Source organism: Ovis canadensis, chromosome 14 (genome assembly GCF_042477335.2).
Source record: "Ovis canadensis isolate MfBH-ARS-UI-01 breed Bighorn chromosome 14, ARS-UI_OviCan_v2, whole genome shotgun sequence".
In the NCBI taxonomy this organism is placed as follows: domain Eukaryota; kingdom Metazoa; phylum Chordata; class Mammalia; order Artiodactyla; family Bovidae; genus Ovis; species Ovis canadensis.
The window spans coordinates 35709063-35728813 of NC_091258.1; the positions used below are offsets into that span (position 1 = coordinate 35709063).

Consider the following 19751-nt stretch of genomic DNA (forward strand, 5'->3'; position numbering starts at 1 on the left):
ATCAAAGACCCACCATGGGAGGCTTCTGTTTGCTCATCTCTCCCATCACCAGGCAACACAGTACTGTGGGGAGGCTGAGTAAGCACATACGAAAAGAAAATGGTTTTGGAAACGAAGAGCCACCCCGGGAGAGATGTTTGTCTACAGGGCCTTGTGATTTTTGAGGTAGCTGGCAGGTTGGGGGTGGTTGGCAGTGAGATGGTATCGCCAGACTAGATGTGGAGGTCTTGGGAGGCAGTGTAGGGGGCAGAGGCTGATGACTGCCCCACCTGCTTGCAGCTTTGACCTCAAAGCATCTCTGTTTTCATGATGACTCTGGCAGTGGGGGGCTTCCTAGGTGGCACAGTGGGTAAAGAATCTGCCTCCAAAGCAGGAGATGCAGGAGATGTGGGTTCAATACCTTCATGGGGAAGATCTCCTGGAGGAGGGCACGGCGACCTACTCCAGTGTTCTTACCTGGAGAATCCCATGGGGAGAATCCCATCCACTGTAGTCTGGTGGGCTATCGTCCATAGAATCATATAGAATCAGACATGACTGAAATGACTGAGTATACACACACACACACACACACACACACACACACAGAGGTAGTGGGGACAAGGCAGCAGGGGCTAGAAGGGTGGGGTTAAAGACAGGAGAGTGGAAGAATCCTGGGAGCAAAGGCAGAGGCGTGGGGCAGTGGGCAGGGCTGACCGCTTAGTGCCAGGGACCTGATGGACCTTCTCGTTCTATCAGTGGAGCCAGTCTTTAAAGCCATCTCAGGTCAGGAAAGCTCAAAAAGGACAGCGCATTTCTGAGACCATCTTCCATGACCTGGTGAGGCCCCAGGCTGGAGAGAGACCCTTCAAAGGCTCCTGCCCTCCTTTCTCAAGGTGACCTTGGCCTTGAATGAATGTTCTGTCTCATTCTACCCATGATGGAGGGTGGTTATTAACAAAAGTGGGACTCACCGCTGATTACTTCCCCACACCATTAATTTTCATTTTCCCTGGATCCTTTGAGGCCTGCTGTGGGCTGAGGCAGTGAGGACTGGAATATGCTTGTTACTTACTCCTGATTTCTGAGTTAGAGCATCTTCCCATCTGCCAGGCATCTTTCTGCTCAGTGTCCTGGCTACACATCTGTGCTCACTTATCATCAGCCAGTTCTTCTCTTCTCCATAGAATCCAGAGTCCTTTCTACAGTCCCTACACCAGGAAAACTGAGAAACCACAGGTAGACTGAGGCATCCACCTCACACCTGGCCCAGATCCTTGGCCAGACAACAGAGCTCAGCCAAGGGAGAGAGTGGTGCAGCCCCCAGACTAAACAGTCCCTGGCCTCTCTGTGGGCAATCCACAAAGAGTAGTCAGTGGTGTGTCTCCTGGTACATTTCAGTAGGTGAAGACTTGCCTGGGGAAGTAGTGCTCGGTACTCATATTGCATCAGAAGGACCTGGAGAGCTTTTCCTAACTCTGGATGCCTAGGCTCTGTCTCCAAGAGACTTAGTTTCGATATTCTGAAGCATGTCCCATGTGACTCTAACATATAGCCAGGGTCAAGAACCACTGACCCATGGCCTTCTTCCCTTCATGTGGTGAAAGCATGACGCATGGACTTCCCCCAATTAATCTGTATTTTTTTTTTGACAGGAAATAGCATTTATTGGTGAGCATGATTAAGGAGGGGACAGCGCTGATGCTCATGAGTGCAGGGCCCGCCATTTGTCCAGGGGACCACGATTAGGGATGTATTTGACCCCACAGCCATCTGGGATGAGTCGCTTTTCTGCCACCATGTTCTCAAATTCATCCGCATTGAATCTGGTAAATCCCCACTTCTTAGAGATGTGGATCTTCTGGCGGCCAGGGAACTTGAACTTGGCCCGGCGGAGGGCTTCAATCACATGTTCCTTGTTCTGCAGCTTGGTGCGGATGGACATTATGACCTGGCCAAGGTGGACCCTGGCCACTGTGCCCTGAGGCTTTCCAAAGGCACCGCGCATACCTGTCTGGAGTCTATCAGCTCCAGCGCAAGACAACATCTTGTTGATGCGGATGACATGGAAGGGGTGGAGCCGCACTCGGATGTGAAAAGCATCTTTGCCACAGCTTTTCACCATGTACTTGTTGGCACAAATACGGGCAGCCTCCAGGGCTTCAGAGGAAAGCTGCTCATACTCATCTGACACCATGTGGCCACAGAGTGGGAACTCATCCACTTTGGCCTTCTTACGCCCCAAGTCGAAGATGCGAATTTTAGCATCAGGGACACCTCGGCAGAAGCGGGACTTTGGGTATGGCTTGTTCTTACAATACCGGTAACACCAGGCGGGGCGGCGGCCCATGGCGACACCAGGATCTTCAGTGGCGTGCCAAAGGGAGAGAGCGTAATCTGTATTTTAATACTGCACCTGGTCAACACAAAAGAATGAATCCCTAATGGTGACATATAGGACACATAGAAGAATGGGCTTCCCAGATGGCTCTAGTGGTAAAGAACCATCTACCAGTGCAGGAGATGTAAGTGATGCTGGTTTGATTCCTGGGTCAGAAAGATTCCCTGGAGGAGGGCATGGCAACCCACTCTGCAGTGGGAGAATCCCATGGACAGAGGAGCATGGCATGCTACAGTCCATGGGGTGGCACAGAGTTGAGTCAGACACGACTGGAGTGAGTTAGCACACACACACACGCACACACACACACACACACACGGTGATGGTACATTTGTCTCTTGAGATGTAAAAGTTCCTCTGCAACTCACAAGGCAAGCTCTCATTCCCATAATGGGCACTGCTTCCTACCTTTGGAGGGGATGCCCTGCCAGGAATTAAACTTGCGTTCTTCTCTTTTCTTCACAGGAAGAGTTCCCATGCACAGGAACAGACTGAACATCCCCATGCAATCTACATTTCAATACTGCATCTGGTCAGCACAAAGGAATGAATCCCTAATGGTGAAATTTAGAGGAAGTGAAGTGGTGAAGCCTCCTTGGAAAGATAGGAGAAAGGTAACTAGGTCAATTACCCTGAGAACAGAAGCAGCCCAGCCAGAGCTGGGTGTTTACTACGGGGAAAGAGGGTGGTGGCTCTGAGTCTCTGGATGGTAAATGAGAAAACTGGTCCAACCAGGGCTTCCTGGGGAGACCTTCCAACTGTGAAATAGCCAGGAGCTCCGAGCACAGGCCCTTTGGGCTTGTTGGTGGTTGCCCGGACCCATGGGAACTCAAGTGCTACAAAGGGGGCCCAGTCTGGGCTGGGTCTCCCACTTTGCTTTCTTCTGCAGAGAGGTTGCAGAGAGGCCTCTGGTCACATTTTGAGCCCCTCATCTGTGAGGCCTCCTCCTTGGTACCTGGTGGCCACTGAATTTTCTCCTTTCTCCTGAGCTTGCTGAGGCTACTTCCTCTTCTGGTAGCTCATGACCAGAATCGCAGGTCACCTCCTGTTCTGTGGAGGGTGGGCACTGCACAGTGTGGGAGCTTCAGGGACCTGTACATGCCTGGATTTCAGGGGCGCTGCTTGGGCAGCTGGGGTTCCAGGGACTGTGTGTGTGCGTGTATGTGTGTGTGTGACTACATATGATTCTATTTCCTTTCAGCAAGCTGGGTCCAGAAGAAAGAAGAACAGTCCCCACTCTGGGAACACTGTGTCTATGGCCAAACCACCCTGAATGTGCACAGTTGCATCTGATCTCAGAAGCTAAGCAGGGTCGGGCCTGGATAGTACTTGAGACTGCCTGGGCACACTGGGGTGCTGTAGGCTTTCAGGTTCCTTGATGGCACAGATGGTAAAGAGTCTGCCTGCCATGCAGGAAACCCGGATTTGATCCCTGGGTCGGGAAGATCCCCTGGAGAAGGAAATGGCAAACCCACTCCAGTATTCTTGCCTGGGAAATCCCATTGGACAGAGGAGCCTGGCAGGCTACAGTCCATGGGGTTGCAAAGAGTCAGACATGACAGAGAGACTTCACTTCACTGGGAACACTGGAGCTCAGTCCACCTTCACCTATGAAGGCTCTTCTCAAATGGATGAAATGAGATGGAGGCAGGGAAGGGCCCATGGACTGCTCTAGGTAGAGCTTTGGAAGCTTGAGGACTAGACCTTCTTAAATGGACCGGATACCTTGATGGTGAGAGTGATATAGACTTGTGGGTCTTCAGTTGGGTCTCCAAAGGGCTTGAAATATGAAAGGAGGCAGAAGGCAGAAATAGCAGAAGCAAAGGCCTGGCAGTGGCTGCTCAACACGGCTAGCATATCTGCTCAAGGAGTTCCATGGCAGGTGGGTCATAATTTTACAAGTGGAGAAACTGAGTCAAATGAGTGGAACCAGGACTTAGGGCAAATGGGTGTCTAGCCACTGAGCTTCCTTCTTGGAGCTCATTCACTCACTATTTCCTGAGCACCTACTGTGTGCCAGGCACTGGCTATGGAGTCATGGAGGGAAGAGCTGGGAGATGAACTGGGTAGGAAGTCTGGGAAGGGCTTCTCTCAGGAGGTAACACTGGAGCTGAAGCAGGTATAAGACGCTGTTCATAGGGATTTCCTTGGTGGTCCAGTGGTTGAGACTTTTCTTTCCAACGGAGGGGGTGTGGGTTCAATCCCTGGTCAAGGAGCTAAGATTCCACGTGGCTTGTAGCCAAAAACCCAAAATATAAAAACAGAAGCAATGTTGTAACAAGTTCAATAAAGACTTTAAACATGATCCACATCAAAAAATCTTTAAAAAGATGATATCTCTAGGCGTAATACAGAGATACATAGATATACATGTGCATGATATAGGAAGGAAGGAATTTGTGTGCTCAGTCATGTCCAACTCTTTGCGACCCCAAGGGCTCTAGCTCCTCTGTTCATGGAATTTTCCAAGTAAGATTACTGGAGCGTGTTGCCTTTTCCTTCTCCAGGGGATCTTCCCAACCCAGGGATCAAACCCATGTCTCTTGCATCTCCTGTATTGGCAGTCATTGAGCCGCCAGGGAAGCCTACGTGTATGGTATATTACGTAATGATACATCACATCACATCACAGTCCAGCATTTGAAGACCCAGGGGAGGCACAAGAGCAGTCTAGGAGGGTGCCACAGCCTTGGCGAAAACCCTGAGGTCAGAATAAACTTGGAGTGTTCAGGAGCACAGCTGATTGCGCAGGCTAGTAGCCTACAAGGGGTTGGAGAGGTAAGGGTGGATAGGGGCCACTTCCTGAGAAGCCTGGTCACTCCAAGCACTGTGGGAAGACACAGAGGGTTTTATATATAAGAGCACCAAGACCTGATGGATAATTTTTAAAAGACCTCTTTGATTGTGCTCTGAAGGATGGATAGGGGGTGGGAAAGAAGCAGGGATGGGCTGGGTTGCTCCCAGGAGTATTCCGGGTAGTCTGGACTCCAGGCGACACAGCCTTGATGGCAGCAGCGGACACAGAAAGATGGGCAAATTCACCCTACACGTTAGCAGCAGAGAGGCCAGTAGTCCAGGATTCTATCCCAACAGGGGGCTCTCATCAATAAGATTGTTTTCAAGTGGGGTCCTAAGTGTCATTGCCTCCCTGGCATCACCAGCAGCTCCGGGAGTGCCTTTGTTTTCCATCTGCTCTGGTGTTTGTGATTAAATTGATCTGCATGTAACTGATGCTGCTTCTCACCGGTCTGCAAACCGGACCTGCATCCACGGGGCTGTGATGTTGTCCACAGCACAACTGCTCTACAGAACCCTCCTCCCCTCCCCTTCCCGGTTGAAGGGAGGAGGCGTACCCTGCAACAGCAAAAAATCTTGGCTCCTATCATCTTTATGATTCCTAAAGAGTGTCAGCCAGAGTTTCAAGACAACACATGTTCCCAGAAAATAGCCCTGGCTTCGAGACGCTCCAGGCATTATCCTATTCAAATCACAAACAGATAAATCATCGGTCCACACCATCTCCAGTTAGCCCGCCTTGGAAATTAGAAGAGCTTGCATATTCACCGTAGTCGGCTTCTGTCAAATTGGAAATGCTTATGATAATCGGGATTGCAGCCTACATGCAAAGTTTCGGAGTGTGTAAATATCCAATTATGAGGTTTTTAAAGGAGAAGCTTGTTTGGTTCTGAGAGACAGATTCTCCCCAGTGGAACTCGCTTTTGCCTTCGTACGATATGGATGTAATTTAAAGTATCCCTGGGTGTTCTCCTCGCGCTATTTATTTAAGGTATTTATACAAGAATAGACTCTATCGAGATGAAGCAGTGTAGATTGAGAGGCGCTTGCTGAAGCTGGAGTGATATTGATTACAATGGCAGAAGACGGTGGTTGTCAGGTCACCTTCCCACCATTGATTGTCGACTGCTCCTTAACACCCCTTCTCCAGCCCTCCTGCCCCTCCCCTCTGCCAATCACAGCCACATTAATTGTGGGGACAAATTTAATCATTGCTCCCTTGCAGTCCTGTTGCAATTCCAAGTCATTTTTCACACACAGTAAAATTGTAGTCAGGCTGCGGGAAGGGAAATTGTGAGAGAAGCAGGCTACTGCAAAAAGATACAGCACATTTCCATCATTTAATGAGGAGAGCTGGAAGGCTAGTTAATTCTCTCTGATTATGTTACGGCTCAGTCTGGGTATTGGGCTGTGCAGAAGAATGCAGGATTGACTCATTCAATTGCTAGGAAAATTTCCCTGTCTTTGTCATTAATGGGTGGCCCTCCACCCTCTGGGGGTGTGATGGCCGAAAATTAAACAGCCTGGCAGATCAGCCACCTACTTGCTTAATAGGGGCCAGACCAGCAGTTAACGCTGTGGTTGATGTCAATTTCATTGTCTCTGTGGCCTGTTTGAAAGAAAAAAAAAAAAAAAGACTAACTAAGCACTTTGGACTGCAAAGATTTTAATCTTGCCAATATAGATAGCTAGGCAAATCCTTAATTAACTTTGCAAAGTAGGATCTAAATCTTTACCAGTTCAAGTTTTCTCAGTGTAATGGAAAGCTCATCAGCATCATATGGCAAGCAGTCATTCTTGCATTCATTGTCTAAGTATTTTGGTGCTAGGTGCTGGCAATAGAGGGGTGGACCAAACTTGCCTTTATGGAGTTTATATTCTAGAAAGAGCAGTGTTTTTTCTTTTTTTGTGATAAGAACACAACGTAAGATCTAGCCTTTTGATTTTTAAATGTGCAGTATGTTATTACTGACTATGGGTGCAATGCTGGCCAGATCTCTAGCACTGATTCATCTTACTTAACTGAAACTTTATACCTGTTGATGAATATGTCTCCATTTCCCCTTCGCCCCTCCTCCTCCTGGTAATCACCATTCCAGTCTTTGATCTAATGATTTTGCTGCTTTTAAACACCTCATCTGAGTGGAATCAGGCAGTACTTGTCTATATGTGTCTGGCTTATTTCAGGGGTATACCTTCCTAAAAGTTCATCCATGTTGCTGTATATTGTAGGACTTTCTTCTTTTTGTTAAATCAGACTGCACGGCCTTGGCACTTATTGCCACCTTGGCCAAGAGTGAAGACCTCCTACTTTTTGAAGTCTGTATAGTATTCCACTGTATGGATCCACCACATTTGCTTGATCCATTCATCTGTCAGAGAACACTGAGGCTCCTTCTGTATCCAACAGCACTCAGGTATTTTGCCTAGTGCTGCGATGAATTCAGGCTTGTACAAATGACCAACAGGTATATGAAAAAAAATGCACTTTGTCACTAGTTATCATGGGAATGCAAACCAAAACCACCATCATCTCAAATGTCAGGATAGCTTTATCAAAGCAAGCAAAGTGAAAGTCACTGTCGTGTCTGACTCTTTGTGACCCCATGGACTATACAGTCTGTGAAATTCTCCAGGCCAGAATACTGGAGTGGGTAGCCTTTCCCTTCTCCAGCAGATCTTCCCAACCTAGGGATCAAACCCAGGTCTCCCACATTGCAGGCAGATTCTTTACCAGCTGAGCCACCAGGGAAGCCCAAGAATACTGGAGTGGGTAGCCTGTTCCTCCTCCAGAGGATCTTGCCAACTCAGGAATCAAACCAGGGTTCTCCTGCATTGTAGGTGAATTCTTTACTAACTGAGCTATCAGGTCCCAGGTAAAGCACACAAACAATCCCCAGAATCAGAAGACATCAAGTGCTGGTGAGGATGTGGAGAAATTAGAACACTTGAGCACTGTTGGTGGAAATGCAAAATGGTAAAACTGCTATGGAAAAGGATACAGCAATTCCTCAAAAAGTTAAAAATAAAACTACCATATGATCCAGCAGTCACACTTCTGGGTTTATATCCAAAAAACCCCCTGATATCAGCATCTCAAAGAGATCTTAAACCATGTCTAGAGCAGTGGCTTTTAGGCTTTAGCATGTTTCAGAATTACCTGGAGGGGTTGTTAAACTATCAGTTGCTGGGCTCATCCCAGCTCTGGAGTTTCTGATTCAGCAGGTCTACGGTCAGTTCTGGACTCTGCATTTCTTTTTTTTAAATATAATTTTACAATGTTATGTATTTATTTTTGGCTGTGCTGGGTCTTCATTGGCACACGGGTTTTTCTCTGGTTGGGCTGAACTGGGGCTTCTCTCTAGTTGCGGTGTGTAGACTTCTCATTGCAGTGACTTCGTCTGTTGCCGAGTACAAGCTCTGGGGCTCGTGGGCTTCCAGAGTTTCAGCACGTGGACTCAGTAGTTTCGGCTCCGCGGCTCTAGAGCACAGGCTCAGCAGTGCGTCGCACGGGCTTCGTTGCTCCGAGACTTGTGAGGTCTTCCTGGATCAGGGATGGAACCTGAATTAGCAGGCAGATTCTTGACCACTGAGCCGCAAGCCTGGACTCTGCATTTCTAGCTAGTCCCCAGGTACCACTGCCACTAGCCCAGGGAACCCCGCTTTAAGAACGACTGTACTAACAAGATCAGTAGATGTGAAGTCTGATTTGCATGTTCACATCCCTTTCTGAAAGCTTTTGAAGAATCCCCATGTCTGGGGCCCCACTACCAGTGATGCCGATTTAATTAATCTGAGCAAGGGTCATGGCAGGGGTGTTTTGAAAAGAGCACCCCAGGTGATTCTGTGCAATTGGGTTTAAAAACACTACTTCATCTGAATTCAAGAGTAGAGGATGGAAGATTTTAGTGCAGGAGCTGAGAGTCTGACGTATGTCACTGAGCACTCTGGGTCCATTTCTAACCCTGGCAAATTAAAAAAAAAATGGTTTTTTTAAATTTAATCAAGAATTTATTTTGGCCTCACACACAGTATGGGATCTTAGTCCCCCGACCAGGAAACCCAAGCCTCTTGCATGGGAAGCATGGAGTCTTAACCACTGGACTGCCAGGGAAGTCTCCTTATCCTGGCAGATTACTTGATCTTCCCGTGTGTCATTGTTCTCATCTGTAACAATCAGAATATCCAATTTGTAGAGCCGTGGTGAGGACTGAGGGATGTTATATATATGCCTGGCATATAGCAAGCCCTTGATCCATGCTGGCTTTCTGCGTTGTTTTTCCAGTGGTGCATACAGCAGGACTCTACCAATTTTAATTATTCAATATGTGCTTAGTTGCTCAGTCATCTTGTCTGACTCTTTGCCCCTGCATGGACTATAGCCCGTCAGGCTCCTCTGTCCATTGGGATTCTCCAGGCATGAATACTGGAGTCGGTTGCCATGCCCTCCTCCAGGGGATCTTGCCAACCCAGGGACTGAACCCAGGTCTTCTGCATTGCAGGCAGATTCTTTACCATCTGAGCCACCAGGGAAGCCCAATTATTCGGTATATTTCCAGTCAAATGCCTTGCCTATTAAGAAACCAGCAGAGGCTTACTCTGTCTTTCTTAGGCTTGCCATTTGCCCTGATGCTGTATAGAGGGATCCCAGCCACCTCCCTTCTCTGTCTTCGTTCAAACACCAATAATAAGGTCCTCCTGCTGCTCTGACAACCCCAACTTTTTAGCCAAAGTGTCTTGTTTGCAGCTGTGGAAACATTCATCATTCAGTGTAACCAAGCAAAGCGCCCCGCCCTGGGATGGGTCTAAAACACACACTGGAGATGCGGTGCCAGGAGAGCAAATGGTACCCGAGGATAATTCCTCAAATGAGCCGCAGGCACGTAAGCTGTCGGAAGCCAGAGAACCCATTTTTTAAAGATTTGACTGACAGTCAAGTTTGCGCCTCTCTCCATCACTTTCTCACGCTCTGCTACTTTGGACGCTGTTCATTTAAAGAAAGTCTTTCTTATTGGGGTGTGGGTGGGAAGAGGCTGGTGGGACCGACAAGAGTTTGGGAAGGAGACGAAGCATGTGCGTGAGGGTGGAAGGCATGACCAGGGATCCTGGGTTGCTCTAGGAGGTGATTGTGGGTGGAGTCAGAGTTCCCAGAGGGAGGGGCAGGGGAGAGAATGTGCTCTCCTGTATTCGCCTTGCTGGACTTGGTGCAGGCACGCTCAGCCGCTCAGTCCCGTCCAACTCTGCGACCCCACGGACTGTAGCCCACCAGTCTCCTCTGTCCATGGAATTTTCCAGGCAAGAATACTGGAGTGGGTTGCCACTTCCTCTTCCAGGGGATCTTCCTGAACCAGGGATCGAACCCATGTCTCTTGTGTCTTTTGCATTGGGTGGGCAGATTTTTTATCGTTAAGGCACCTGTAGGACTTCATGGAAGCTATATTTGTACATGGCGCCTGCTGAGACCAAGAATCCAGACTAGTCTCGAGGTGGGGAAAGCAGGGAAGTGATTCCAGGCCCAGTTACTCAGAAGCTCTTATAAAACAGCCTCGCCTTTCACTTGGGTGATGTGGGAGACACAGCATCCTCCTTTTGGGTCATCCACAAATTGAGGTCGTATAGCCTAGCGGTCAACAATACAGGCTCTGGGATCAGCAACAGCCCTGGGCTGGTCCTCACCAGCTCCTCTTGCTAGGTTGTGTGAGCTCAGACAGGTGCTTCACTGAGTTCTGTTGCTGCATCTGTAAAATGGGCATTATAATCGTCCAGTCGCCAGAGCACAGGATTGTCACAAGGATTGAATGAGGTCATGTCTGTAAAGTACGGACACCATCTGGTGCATAGCAAGTGCTGCCCTTCAACCATCCAACAACTCTTTACTTGTTAAGCCCTACTACCTGCCTGGCCTCACTCACGTAGGAGCTGGCACGCAGCGGAGAACAAGGCAGGCATGGTCCCTGTCCTCAGAAAGCTTATCTTATATCCTGGAGCAGAGAAGTTGAAGAAAGAACAACAAAACAACAATAATAAATACACAAAGGCAATGCCCTGAGAAAACCATAATTCAAAAAGATACATGTACCCCAGGGTTCACTGCCTCACTATTTACAATAACCAGGACATGGAAGCAAACTAAATGTCCACTGACCGAGGAATGGATAAAGAAGATACAGTGTACACACACACACACACACACACACACACACACACACACACACACACACACACTGGAATATTACTCAGCCATAAACAGGAACGAAATTGGGTCGTTTGTAGTGATGTGGATGGTCCTAGAGTCTGTCATACAGAGTGATGTAAGTCAGAAAGAGAAAAACAAATATTGCATATTAATGCATATATATGGAATCAAGAAAAATGACACAGACAAACTTCTCTGCAGGGCAGGAATAGAGACACGGACATAGAGAACAGGCTTATGGACAGAGTCAGGGAAGGAGAGAGAGGGACAAACTGCGAGAGTAGCTTTGACACACACACACTACCATGAGTAGAACAGATAGCTGGTGGGAAGCTGCTGTATAACGCCAAGATGTTCAGAGATGTTCAGTCTGATGCCCTGACCTAGGAGGCTGGGACGGGGGTGTGTGAGGGAGGTTCAAGAAGGAGGAGTATATGTATACATATAATGGATTCACGTTGTTGTGCAGCAGAAACCAACACAGCATTGTAAAGCAATTATGCGTGTGTGTGTGTGTGTGTGTGTGCGCGCTAGGTCACTTCAGTTGTGTCTGAATCTTTGCGACCCTATGGACCGTACCCCCAGGCTCCTCAGTCCATGGGATTCTCCAGGCAAGAATACTGGAGTGGGTTGCAATTTCCTGCTCCAGGGGATCTTTGGGACCCAGGGATCAAACCCACATCTTTTATGTCTCCTGCACTGGTAGGTGGGTTCTTTACCACTAGCAATTATACACCAATTAAAAAAAATAAACAAGAGCAAGGAGGTGACATTGAATGCCATGGTAATAATTAGAAGGTGGCGTGAAGAGGGGGCATATTCGACTGAGTGGCAAGATGAGGTCTCTATGAGGAGCGAACATGTAACCTGAGATAATGAGGAGGCAGCGATACCAGTATGGAGCACCAGCATTTCGGCGGGGCGGCAGCATGTGCAAAGGTCCTGAGCCTAGACAGAGGAAGGATGGAAAGGAGGCCTGGGAGCTGCTACAGAGTGATCCATGGTGAGAGCAGGAGGGGGTGATGTGGTGGAGAGAGGCTGGAACCGGATCCCGCAGGGCGTCGTGGGCTCTGGAAGGACTGTGGATGCTGTGAGTGCAGTGGGAGGTCCTGGGAAGATTTGAGCAGGTGAGAAAGGGACTTGGTTGGGTTTTCCATCTCAGATGATCCCTGGGGCGAGTAGAAGCAGGGAGACCAGAGAGGGGACTCCTGCCATATTGGGGGACAGAGATGCTAGCGGCTCAGTTGTCCCTGCTAATGTTTGCTTTCAGCCCTCCTGCCCTCTCTCGGGATGGGAAGCAGAGAGAAGAGCCTCCAGTCCAGGTCCCCGGAATGGCAGCTGCAGGCTGGAGGATGGGTTTGGTCCCCCTCACTGTGCATCCCCCAGCCTCAGGGAATTGAGCTGAGGTGCAGCAGGAGGGAAGACCCCTCCCGTGCCTAGGTCTCCCAAAGCCCCTCCTGTCCTCCAGGGAACCAGGATGCTGCCCATCACCTGCCCTGGAGGTGGCACTAGGTGGTTGCTAGAGGTTTTCTGGATCACGTCCGTTCTTGGAGGCAAGCACATCACCAGGAAACATGCCTGCCCTGCCCGCTGCCCAGATGCCCAGCCAACCATTAGGAAGTTGCTTGGAATTTGTACCCCCATCTCCTTGGGTCCTTCTGGTTTGAATACTGAAGAGGCCTAGGCCCTAATGTTTGACTGGCTGCCCACCCCTACCCCTGACCTTCTGGCCTTCTTGCAGGATTGGGTCTATCTGAAGGCCTCTGGGGTAGAAAGGAATTAGACATGAGGCAGAAACCTGGTCTCACAGAACACATCCCTGGACACAGGACTTGCAGGACAGGTTGGCAAACCTGAGTCTATCAAGCCAGATTCCTTCTGGGGTCCCCACCCATCCCCCAGCCTGTCTCATGCAACCAGGGATTTCGATTTTTCACGAAAATAGATTTCTCTTCCTCCTCTGGTGTGCTATGGAAGTCCCCAACTTGAAGAAATCCCTTTCCGTCCTGTGGGTTTTTTTTCCAGCCCATCTTTGTATTCCTTCGATTTTTATAGCCGACCATTTCCTACGTGAACTAAGTACTAAACAAGCATTATTACCGCTTTGTGCGCTGCACACCACCGAGGCATAAATCCCACATTAACCTCATCCTAAAGAGCAGCTGAATGCATTTTAATAAATGTCCCAAATGGCTTCAGTGTCTAGTAGCCAAACGGAATAAAAAATGCACACACATTACAGGATGTTATGAACCTTTCGATCAAAAGTAATAATAAACAGACTGCTTGTTGGGCTTGGTGATTGGGTTACATTTCTAAACAGTAGATAGAGAGACAAATCAAGGTAGAGCTGAGATGATGCTGTGATGTGATCCAAGGGGGCCCAGCGATTTCCAGGGGTTTGCGATGAAAAGGTAGACAGCTGTCTATGCCTCGCGATACGTTTTCATTCTAAGCTCTCTGTCTAAACGGTACCAAGAGAAATGAGCAAATTAAGAAGTCTTTGCAGCACTCAGATATTGAATCTAAGCAGCTAGATAAAGGCTGGGACGCACATCATTTGTCAGTGGAATAAAAATTCAGATGAGGTCTTTTCCTGATGCTGTGCCAGGCACATTAGGAAAGCATTTTATTTTCATGTGTCAGTGACGGCGTGCCGTTGGGGCCAAGCTTCATCCTCCTACAAGGTGTGACTTGAAGGCAGGCCTGGTGCGGTCTTCTGTTAACGGGCAGGGCCTCTGTCACCAGGCTGCCTTCTTCATCCCCTGTCTGGGATTTCCACTCAGAAAGTTCCAGAAGTTAATTAGCCCTTTCGGTCATCAGCCCAGGGTAGATAAGCTATCCTGCCCGCGGCCATTTCTGATGTGCAGATGTTTTGCTCTGGGCACATCTGTAGGCAATCACTCTGCTTTCTGGGCAGGAATGGTGTTTTATTATGGGATTAGATGTGTAATCTTGGATAAATAGTAGAAATTGGAGGACTTCAGTTGGACGACTTGTTTTCTCTCCCGGAGAGCAGTGTAAATAGCAAACCAGAAACCATTCGCTCATTATTGAAGCAATAATCGAACTTGCCAGTCTTTTCCCTTCTGGCTGGACCTCCAGGGTCAGCGTGAAACTCTTGGCATGCGAGGCGCTGAGGGGTGTTGGGCCAGCCATGGGGTGCAGCGTGGGGGAAACACTGGCTGGGGCCTCTGCTGAGGAGGTGGCTGCTTTGGGGACCTGGCCACCGAGGGGTCTGGACTGCATCTCAGTGCCTCCTTGCAGTTTTGAAGGGGTAGCTCTTCCGCCAGCCCCAGCCAAACGCCTTCCAAGTGTGAGGACTGCTGAAAGAGGAGGTGGCATGGAGGCGGTCCAGGCTGTTACTGATACCTTTCCCCAATTCGGCTAATACATATAATGATGTTACTCAGTTTTGTTTTACATTTCCAAGACAGATGTACCAAATCCCTGTAAACTGATCTGTGGTAATGCACTTAATTTTAATCTTCAATGTTAAAAGTAAAAACTGGTCACGCAAAGCAGAACCATGTGTCACTTCACCATAAGCTGGCACAGGATCCAGCCTCCCCCTCGCCACTTAACCATTTGGGTCCTGCTGTCGGCTCTTTCCCGATTTTGTCATCCTTGTTAATTTCCTCCTCGTTTCTCTGGGAGCCTTCCTCTGCCAGGTGTCCTCTGCAGCTGCTGGGCACTTCTTCCCTTGGGTGTGTCCCAGGGTCACAAAGCTTGCTGCTTTGGGCTACCATGAGTGGGCTCTGCAAGGCACATGTCCACTGTGGTTTGGAAAGTCGGGAAAAGATGTCTCAGAGTTATGTCAGATTGTGGAAAACCATTGTAAAAATTGGGCTTCCCTGGGAGCTCAGCTGGTAAAGAATTGTCTGCAATGCATGAGACCCTGGTTCGATTCTTGGGTTGTGAAGTTCCCCTGGAGAAGGGATAGGCTATCCACTCCAGTGTTCTTGGGCTTCTCAGGTGGCTCAGATGGTAAAGAATCCACCTACAATGTGGGAGACCTGGGTTCAATCCCTGGGTTGGGAAGATCCTTGGAGGAGGGCATGGCAACCCACTCCAGTATTCTTGCCTGGAGACTCCCCATGGACAGAGGAGCCTGGCAGGCTACAGACCATGGGGTCACAGAGTCAGACACGATTGAGTGGCTAAGCACAGCACGCATTGTAAAAATCAATGAAAAAGGGCTTCCCTGGTGGTCCAGTGGTTAACAATCTGTCTGCCAATGTGGGGGACACCGGTTCGATCCCCGGTCCGGGAAGATCCTAAGTGCGGTGGGGCAGCTAAGCCCATGTGCTGCAACTACTGAGTCTGAGAGCCACAACTTGTGAAGCCCGTGTGCCTAGAGCCTGTGCTCTGAAACAAGAGAAGCCCCTGCAATGAGAAACCTGCACACTGTGACGAGGGAGTATCCACAGCTTGCAGAAACAAGGGAAAGCCTGCCTGCAGCAGTGAAGACCCAGAATAGCCAAAATAACCAATGAAATACATAAATTTTTAAAAAATCAATGGAAAGCAAGTGCTCCCCTGCCCAAGATGCTGGTTAAATATTAAAGCAAGTTGAGTAATAATTACCAACAATTTCATTCATGAGTGGACTTCCCTGGTGGCTCAGATGATAAAGAATTTGGGACAAAAAAAAAAAAAGAATTTGGGAGACCTGGGTTTGATCCCTGGGGAACTGTGTTGGAGAAGACTCTTGAGAGTCCCTTGGACAGCAAGGAGATCAAACCAGTCAATCCTAAAGGAAATCAGTCCTGAATATTTGTTGGAAGGACTGATGCTGAAGCTGAAGCTTCAATACTTTGGCCACCTGATGCTAAGAACTGACTCATTGGAAAAGACTCTGATGCTGGGCAAGATTGAAGGTAGGAGAAGAAGGAGGCGAGAGAGGATGAGATGGTTAGATGGCTAGACATGAGTTTGAGGAAAGTCCAGGAGTTAGTGATGGACAGGGAATCCTGGTGTGCTTCAGTCCATGGGGTCACAAACAGTCGGACATGACTGAGCGACTAAATTGAGCTGTTTCACGAATAAGTGAAAGTCACTCAATTGTGTCTGACTCTTTGTGACCCCAAGGACTATACAGTCCAAGGAATTCTCCAGGGCAGAATACTGGAGTGGGTAACCATTACCTTCTCCAGGGGATCTTCCCAACCCGGGGAGCGAACCCAGGTCTCCCGGATTGCAGGTGGATTCTTTACCAGCTGAGCCCCGTTCATGAGTAAGGGTCAAGGTAAAAGCCCAGAATTTTTCTTCTAGAAGTTGGCTGTAATTTCTTAACAGAGGAGGTCCTGCTTCTCAGAGGCTCAACACAGGTGGCAGTTAGGAAAGTCAACCTGGAAGAAAGGAGGGGTTCTTTGGAACATGACAGTAGAGGTGTGCCTTCATCATGGATCAGAGGGGCTTGGGATGGTGGGGTGCACGGAATAATTTCTAAGCCAGTACAAGGCCCCCAAACTTCGCTCATTCCCAGCTGAGCATCCTACGTGGTAGCAGCTTTTTTTCTGAATAACTCCTGGTGGCCATCACTGAATGACGTGGCATTGCTGAAGCTTCATCCCTTGATCAAGGTTAAGAAGAGTTGACGGTGGATAGACATCTTTTATCAGAGAAGGCGATGGCACCCCACTCCAGTACTCTTGCCTGGAAAATCCCATGGGCGGAGGAGCATGGTAGGCTGCAGTCCATGGGGTCGTGAAGAGTCGGACACGACTGAGCAGCTTCACTTTTACGTTTCACTTTCATGCACTGGAGAAGGAAATGGAAACCCACTCCAGTGTTCTTGCCTGGAGAATCCCAGGGACAGGGGAGCCTAGTGGGCTGCCGTCTATGGGGTCACACAGAGTCGGACATGACTGAAGCGACTTAGCAGCAGACATCTTTTATAACAGAGTTGGGTGGAGGTTAGGGGAAAGTAGTGAGTGCCATGACTGTTGGGGCTGACCCCTTGGGAGCAGATGCCTCTAGGAGATGAGTAATCTCAGGCAGCAGGAAAGGCACACAGAGTCTGGAGACCAAGAGGCCAGGCAGAGGGTGGGAACCAGAAGCTGTGAGTACCAGTGAGTGCTCAGCATTAGGGGAGGCAGTGGGGCCAGGTTACAGAGGGCTTGTGCTAGGGAGTTTCAGGCTCGAGTCTGAGGCTGATGGCGTGAGCCTCGGAAGGGAGTGACATCAGAGATCTGTGACTTGGAAAGCTCTCTTGGCCAGCTCAGTGGGCGGCACTGAAGAAGACCAAAGAAGAAATGTTGGTCTTTTTCAGCTCTGACCCCTGTCCTTTGATCACCTGCAGCGGCATCTCGTTCTCACTGGGCCCCTGTTTCTGCTCTTCGTTCTTTCCATTACATCACTTCCTCTCTAGGCTTCGCATACAAGATTGAGATAATTTCTTTCTTCTTCTGGGACCCTAAATTCTTCATCTTGGCCAAGATCAGAGAGAACTCTTTCCTTCAGGAAGCAAATCCATCATATGAAAATGCTGAAGGCCGATGTGGCATGGGAATCCCCTGGAAGACTTGAGAACAACACAGATTTCTGGGCTCCAGCCACAGAGTTTCTGACTCCATCAGTCAGGGGTGCAGGAGGCCTGAAAATCTGCATTTCTACAAGCTTACAGGTGCTGCTGCTGCTGCCTTCCAGGGACCACACTCTGAGCAGCTCTGGCAAGCCTCTTGGTGCCAGCAGCCCCTCTTCATCTTTGCTGTGTGATCTGGAGGCAGTGGAGGGATGATCAGATGGTCCGGGATGGTGCAAGTGGAGACATTTCCCTAAGGGAGCTTCAGAAATTAAATTCAGAAGAAGGGTCCTGTGCCCTGGGCCCCAGAGAGCCTGTGCACTTTCTTTTGGGCTCTTGGGGGCAGAGTGCTCTCAGCCCTAACCATGCATGGAGGGTCCTGTTCTTTATCCAAAAACAACATGATGAACAAGAATTCAATTTGGCAGGGGCACTTTCTGTTGAAGCATACTTTCTCTTAATTTAATCACCCATGCAAGAGCCTTCCAGACGTTTGGATGGAAGTTTTTAGAAATTTAGCTCGTTTTCTCAGATAGTTTCATTCTGGAACATCTGGTGGGGGATGGGAGCTGAGCAGTGGAGAGACAGACTGTCAGATGAAGAGTATTCAACTAGGAATGGGAACCCAGATGGAAAGATTTTTTTTTTTTTTTAAAGACACAAAAATGGAATTGTGGGAAAAATGCATTACTGGAGTCAGGCCCACCTGGCTGGAATTCCAGACCTGCCACTTACTGGTGTGTGGCTCTGGGCAAATTATCTGATGCCTCTGAACCTCACTTTCCTCATCTGGAAGATGGGTCCATAACAGGTACTTGGCAGAGATGCTGTCAAGATTACAAGTGACGTATGTACAGCCTCAAGCACACATTGGAAGCCCAGGAAACCCTGAGATAACGTCATCTACTCTCCTAATGTTGTGGCTATTATCTTTCTTCTTTTTAATACTGTCTCCATTTCAGAGGATTTACTTTATTCATTCATCCTATTTTTGACTGTGCTGCATCTTCACTGCTGCTCAGGCTTTTCTCTAGTTAGGAGCGGGGACTACTCTCCAGTTGTGGTGCGCGGGCTTCTCAGGGCAGAGGCTTCTCTTGCTGTGGTGCACGGGCTCAAGGGCGTGCAGGTTTTCGGAGCTGCAGCACGTGAGTTCAGCAGCTCAATAGTTGTGGTACACGGCCTTCGCTGCTTCAAGGTATGTGGGAGCCTCTCTGATCAGGGATTGAACCCGCGTCTCCTGCACTGGCAGGCAGGTTCAGGTTTACCTCTGAGCCACCAGGGAAGCCCTCGCATGTACTTTCATTCTGCCAGTGTTCTGAGGGTGTCTGCTCTGTGCCAGCTTCTGCCTGGGGCCGCAGGGACAGAGTGTGACAGAGATGTGCCTTCCTGGGAGGAGTTCTGGCCTGGCCCAGTGGAGGACATGGGCGATGCGCATACAGCAGCTCCATGACAGAGGCATCTGCTGGCACTATACCTGGCACCTTGGGAAGAGATGGTGGGCAGTTGTGCCTGACCTAAACTAGGGGCCTATATCCCTGGACAGAGGCCCTTTCTGGGGACAGCAACATGTAAAACCTTGTCTAAAGGGGAAAAAAGACAAAGCTTATCCAGCCTGGGAAAAAGATGGCTTCTCTCTTGCCCTCCCAAGCTATGCTTCCTGCCCCTGTGACTCCGCTGCTTAGTCAGTTGTGTCCGATTCTTTGCGGCCCCGTGGGCCGTAGCCTCCCAGGCTCTTCTGTCCGTGGGATTTTCTAGGCGAGAATACTGGAGAGGGTTGCCATTTCCTCCTTCATCTGTGACTCTCCGTGGAGGAACACAGACTGGAAGGATGTCTTTGTAGTTGGGCACGGGTG

At 49.1% G+C, this 19751-nt stretch overlaps 1 protein-coding gene across 1 annotated transcript; it reads right to left on the reverse strand.

Annotated features, from left to right (window-relative positions):
- Positions 1-1619: 1619 nt before the first annotated feature.
- Positions 1620-2365, reverse strand: LOC138419073 (large ribosomal subunit protein uL16). Its single transcript, XM_069551225.1, has one exon. The coding sequence runs from the start codon at positions 2327-2329 to the stop codon at positions 1685-1687; it is 645 nt and encodes a 214-aa protein (XP_069407326.1). The 5' UTR covers positions 2330-2365; the 3' UTR covers positions 1620-1684.
- Between the last annotated feature and the right edge of the window lie 17386 nt (positions 2366-19751).